The 6,343-nt window shown below is 36.4% G+C and overlaps 1 protein-coding gene across 1 annotated transcript in view; it reads right to left on the bottom strand.

The window, feature by feature from the left end:
* ASMTL (acetylserotonin O-methyltransferase like) overlaps window positions 1-6,343 on the bottom strand; it is a 30,636-nt gene that overhangs the window by 5,453 nt on the left and 18,840 nt on the right. Inside the window, exons 7-10 of the mRNA XM_042459401.1 lie at window positions 3,202-3,613; window positions 2,606-2,768; window positions 1,901-2,085; window positions 818-950 (exon numbers count right to left, since the gene is read on the bottom strand). Of these exons, the coding sequence (XP_042315335.1) occupies window positions 818-950; window positions 1,901-2,085; window positions 2,606-2,768; window positions 3,202-3,613 (893 nt within the window). The remainder of the gene's footprint in view (window positions 1-817; window positions 951-1,900; window positions 2,086-2,605; window positions 2,769-3,201; window positions 3,614-6,343) is intronic.

The raw sequence follows: 6,343 nt of genomic DNA, 5'->3' as shown, positions 1-6,343 counted from the left end.
TATTATTATTATTATTATTATTATTATTATTATTATTATTATTATTATTATTTTGTACAACTTCCTCACTCAGAAATGGCAAAACCATACATTTAGACAATTGTACAAGATCATAAAATCCTTAGTATTTGAGACTTGAGACCTATGGGACTGCTCAACACTAAACTCATCCTAAGAATACTCTAGAAAGTGACATTTTTGGCATATTGGCTAAATGAACCAAAACCAAAAAAGGAAAACCACAAGAAACAGGCAGAATGTTTTAATCTACTATAGGAGTTCACGTACAGAATACACTTGTCCATCCATATTTTCTAGGGTTAGGGGCACAAGACCCTCGTGAATATGGAAAAACCGCAAATAACAAAAACACCATGTTTTTACCTGAGAGGGCACCTCTCTAGGAATCTCCAGGTCCTCCAGTGCAACTCTGTGGTCAAAGTCCAACAGACACTGACCATAGAACTGCATTGGAGGAGCTACAAATGCCTATTCTCTCTAGGAATAATCTCTTTGTCTTTCAGTGCAATTTTTAGTTAAAACTGACCACAGATTTGCACTGGAGAACCTAGATATTCCTAGAACGAACATATTGATCAAATCCGTGAATAATCAAATCCGCAAATATCAAAGCTGCAAATATGGAGGGATGAGTGTGTATATATGTCCCCCAAACACACATGCAAAAAGCTAAATAATCTTGTAAGGAAGTTTCCTCAGGGAAGAAAGTTTATACAGTAGACTATCACCAGTTCAACCACAACGGTGATTATGATGTTATTTCAATACACATAGGCTTTATTCTTGGAACCCTTACCTCCCAAATCACATACAACTTGGAATTTTGAAAGATCAAATGCTGTGCTTAAATCTCTTGCTGTCAGCTTGGAAATGCTGTGCATTGCCCTCATAAAATGCTGCTTCATCTCCGTGGATTGATAATAGAAATCCTTTAATATATAAATTTTAAAAGAGAGGCAACCAAATTATTAGGATAAACTTGTCATATCAACTCCAACTTACAGCAATCTCACTGTAGAGTTTTCTGATAAGATTAATAGAGACATTGCCTTCCTCTGAGGCTGAGAGAGTGTCACTTGCCATGGTCACCTGGTGAATTTCCAGGGCTGAGCTGGAATTTGAACCCTGGTTTCTTGGAGTCTTAGGGTGCAACTGCACTGTAGAAATAATGTCACTTGTCACCACTTTCACTGCAATGGCTCTATCCTACAGAATAGGATAGAGCCATGGCATTTGTGGTTTTGTGAGGCACTAGTACCCTCTGGCAGAGAATATTAAAGACTTTGTAAAACTAAAAATCCCAGGATTCAATACAATGGAGTTACAAAACAAAGTTAATGCATCCCTATTCCAACATTCAAACCACTAAGCTACACTTGCTTCTTGATTAGGATAATCAGCTAATATTAAAACAGATATATCCATATTGTATTTTACTGAAAATTGCAGTGGGCCTTAGAACTACAGTATGGTTAATTTTTTCCATCCAAAACCCAAAGAATTACATACAGTGTGTTTTTTTTATTTCCTGTCATATGACTACTGAACATTAGATACATTTCTTTTAGCAATGCAGAGTAATCAATTCAGACATAGCTGACAACACAGACAATTTAAACAAACAACAAGAGAGACCAAACTCCATTTTGGATCCTGTCAGAAAAGAGAGTTCTCTAAACTAGATATATATAAGTTTAGGAATCATCTGGACAGCTTTAAGAGTAAGAGTTTAAAGAAATTCATTCCTGAGGCAAAGCATGTTAAGTCACATTATAAAATTAAATAAATGGCAAAACCTGCTTATCAACAATTTTCAATTATTATTTTCAATATTTCAAAAGATTTTCTGTGCATAAAGAATACGTAATATGTACAATACCTGAAACAAATCATCGGTTTTCTTCCCAAATGCACGATGATTCTGTGAAGTCCCCTCTTTGACTGCTAATTCCAAATGTGTATACAGAGGCCACATGCGCTCATTACAATGTAGAACATAGTCATGAAGAGAGTATTTACTGCTCGATACCAGATATAGATTTGTCAGTTCCGTATTGCTGTAACCTTAAGGACATTTTAAAAAAAGCTAATCTTGAAAAATTATCTTAAAGAGTCATTTTCAATCAGTACAATGAACACCACCAACTGTAAGAACACTACCAATTGGCAAGAGATTTAGAGTCCTATTGCCGCTTCTCAGCCTTTCAGCTAAAATCAGGTGTGTAGAGTCCTATTGATTTTCACAGGTCAAGTCACAGTTCTGCTCATAATTTAAATTCTCCCTCCTTCTACAATCTCAAATAAAGATAAGGATCCCTCCATGTGACTATTTAAAAAGAAAAACAAATCAATCTATAATAAATGTTATGCATTTTGCATCATAATTAGTTAGATCCCAAGTTATGTTGCCGTTCATCATATTTGAAACACTGTTTCTAAGCCCATACCAAATTCATTTTTATGACAAGATTTCACTCATTTATCTCAATACATTTTTCTTTTCAGCGATATGATAATGTACTCTAGTAAAGAACCCAATTGCTTTAGTAAGTTATTGCAAATTGTTTCAGAGAAAAAAAATCACCTTGATAGCTCTTTTCCAACAGGTCAAAAGAAGTACACGCATCAAGTAATCTTTCTGCACCACACAAAGAGATACTAAGTTGTTTTGCAATATCCACTGGACTCATGGTGCCCTTTTCTTTGAGAAGATCAAATATTTTCATCTTACAGGCCACAAACAAAGCCTGCAGATACAAAACACATACTCACTACTGATGGAAAGTTAAAACGCAGAACAAATTAAGTTGATTTTCAAACAACTTAGCTCTATTAACAACTACTTTAATCCAGTCATTCTTCATGGAAGTTAAATATTTTTTGACCAAATTGCTCAAAGAAATATGACTAGAAGACAGTAATATGAATCTGGCTATAAAATTTCCAACTTTAAACCCAGGAATTACCTTTTAACTTTGTTCCAAAAATGTACCAACCTATACGAAACAGAGCTGCCATCCACTGCTTCCAGCAGAAGGTAAAAAACACCAGTGTATTTAATTTAAGGTCTCTGGAGTTCTGAGTGTTTCATTAAAACAATGGCATGTGTGCCAGACTATGCACTATAGAAACATCACATGTTTTTACAGATCCATATGCTAAAAGAAAAGAAAATGTTACCTTTGATGCCCGGAAACCATCCAGGAGATTCATAAGTTGAGAAGGGAAATGTGTTGCATTTTCTGCTACTCCATTCTGACTTTCCACAGGCACACTGCAATTATGACTGTTGTTTATGCAGCTCCCCAGGTTGTGGACCACTCCACTGCTTTTTAGCTTTTTTGCATCTTCACATTGTATATTTATTGAAGAGTCACATTCCCCATCACTTAGGATCTCAAAAGTCTCTACTGAAGGGATAGAGTCATGCTTTATATGATGAATGCTGTGTTTCAGGGGAGGGTAATATAATTCTGCTAACTTTTTGCAGAAGTGATTCAAAGGAAATCCTACCACATTCAGGAAATCTCCATGAACATATTCCACTAACATTCCCCCAAGTGCTTGGATTCCATATCCACCAGCTTTGTCCCTGAAAAGAAACAAACATGTAAACAAATAAACAAACAACAATAAAGAAGTACTTATATAAGGTGCAGTTTTGAGTGCCTCCATATCAACTATTCAATATACTATATTTATGTATTTCAAAAACTAAACTGTTTGACCAGAAACCAAAGCTTAAATCAGGAGTTTACATCAGCAAAGTCTTTTTCACTCCTTTGCCACAATGCAAAATATTGTATTTTGAAAGCTTCCTTGGTTCCAAACAGGACACCATTAAGCCCGGGGAGTTGTTATATAAGAAAAAGAAATGTAAAACTTCCTTTGGATCATGGAGCTTGTGTCATTCTTTGTGGGCTCTTGAACTTTGTCCACCATATAGGCAATGAATAGAACTAACTTTCAAAACACTGTATATTCAGTTCTTACCTGGGTCTCCCTTTCAGGATACTGATCAGATCTGATCCTACTTAGCTTCAGCAACTCTGTGAAAACAAGTGTTTTCACTAAATTTCAGCACTCCTGGCTTATCTTTGATGTCCTTACTTTAGGCATATAAAATTAGGCTGTGTGGAACCTTCTGGAATCCAGATGCAGAGCAGTCCAACTGTTTCAATTAGGTATACAGCTGTTGGCATGAGATTATAAGCAGCACTGAAAGCCTTATGTATCATTATGTGCACAGCTCAAAATGCTGGATATAAAGTGACCAGCATGCCAGAAAAACAAAGGAGTCCTTTAGCATTAACACACACACACTGTTTGTTAGGTTTAAAGGTGCCCTTGGATTCTACTTCAATAAAGTAATGTTGCTGTTTTGCTAGCATATGCACTACACACCTAGAAACAGCAGTGTAAAAACACATAAGGAATAGGGATGGTTTAGCTCTCTTTCTCTGGGAAAGCAAACATGTTGTATGAATATACCAATGCTTGCTTATTTAAGTCTCATTTCACTATAAACTCACACACATTTTATTACTATAAAATATGAACTGCCCAGGGAAAATAATACAAGCTAAAAGAGTAGATAAATCATTCTTTGCAGCCATCTTCAGTTTTTCTACTAGTGTGGAACTTCTTCTGTTCTAATCTAGAACTTATTAAGGGCACAAATGTGCCAGATGCTGTTGATACTAATTTCTAAACCCAGAGGGCACTTCTCTGTGTCATATATTTTACAGCTGACCAATTTCGGCTCAGGTTTTTGAGATCTCATGTACTTTTGACCTTTCTGTAGCACACACTTAATGTTGGGTAAGCCACAAAATCCTGGTAGTAAGAGAAATGGCTAAATCCACTGTCAATCCTTTTCACTAACTGTTGTGGCAGCAATTAGTTTATTGGTCAGCATCTGTCCTTCTTTGTTGTGAGAGTGACATTCCTCCTAAAAATCCCTAGTATTTACCATGCTGATCCCATCAGTCTGCTCTCGAGGAGAAAACATGGGAGTTTGCTTCTCAAATCTGAGCACTGCAAACAAGTGTGTTTTCACAAAATCAACAGAATGGACTACACTTAAATTTAGTTGGCAACTACTGGCATTTCTTGTTCTTTCAAAGGTCCAAAACACACTGCAGAAATAATCCAGTTTGAGACTGCTTTAACTGCCCTGGCTCAATGCTAGGGAATTCTGGGAACTCTAGTTTTGTGAGACATTTAGCCTTCTCTGTCAGAGCTTTGGTGCCACAATAACCTACAATTCCCAGGATTCGCTAGAACTGAGCCAGGACAATTAAAGCAGTCTCAAACTGGATTATTTATGCAGTGTGTTTTGGACCAAACAGGAAAAACACCAAGGTATGAGATACACATAACCAGTGTGGTATAGTGGTTTGAGTGTTGGACTATGATTCTGAAGCCTAGGATTTAATTCCCCACTCAGCTGTGAAATCCACTGGGTGACCTTGAGGGAGTTGCATACTCTCAGCCCCTGAAAACCCCAAGACAGGCTAGTTATATGTCAGAAATGACTTGATGGCACACAGCAACAACACAAGATAAAATTTGGGGATTTATCTTACAAAAAGCAGCTTCCTGGGGTTGTATCTCACTACTTATCCCCAGCATATTAAAAAAGCATAAATCTATACATTTGCCTACCAATATGGAAATCATAAGAAAAGCAGAATCTGATGAAAAAAAGTTATCCTGGGATGACTTTTAGAAGAAGCCTTCAATTGCATTCTAGAAAGTTTAAAATGTTTTTGTTTATGTATGTGAGGCTTCCATGGCTGTCTTACTCATTTCATCTCACACTTCAATATTGTTAGTTTTGAATTAAAAAGTTTGCTGAAACATATTGAAATGCTCTTTTTTTGTGGTACCGAAACCTATTCCTATTCTTTCCATGTTATTTCTACTTCTAGTTCTAAATTTTCTTTTAAAGAGCTAATGCCACATCTGCTTTGTTGACTGAGGTATACTTGTATATCGTTGACAATTAAAACCATAAAAAGAAAAGTATTAACTAAATTCATAGTCTAGGGGTGGGGTAAGGTGGAATACTCAAGACACATTTCTGCTCAGACCACTGTATAAGGACAATCTCTGTCTCCGACAATGTAGCTCACTGATCCCACACTCAAGCACCATAAACTGTTAAATGGGCCTCTATTGCAAGTGTCTGAGCTAAGTGCAACCCCCTTCACTTAAGAAACAGAAGGCGTCTGTTTGTGTTAAGTTGATGATACTATGACTATTAACAACTGTGACCAAAAGAAAAGTGAGTCCTTTGCATGTACATTACTTTTACTTT

This window comes from Sceloporus undulatus, chromosome 3 (assembly GCF_019175285.1).
Source record: "Sceloporus undulatus isolate JIND9_A2432 ecotype Alabama chromosome 3, SceUnd_v1.1, whole genome shotgun sequence".
In the NCBI taxonomy this organism is placed as follows: Eukaryota; Metazoa; Chordata; class Lepidosauria; order Squamata; family Phrynosomatidae; genus Sceloporus; species Sceloporus undulatus.
The sequence above is the reverse complement of the archived record's forward strand: the minus strand, read 5'-3'. Positions and strand labels throughout refer to the sequence as shown.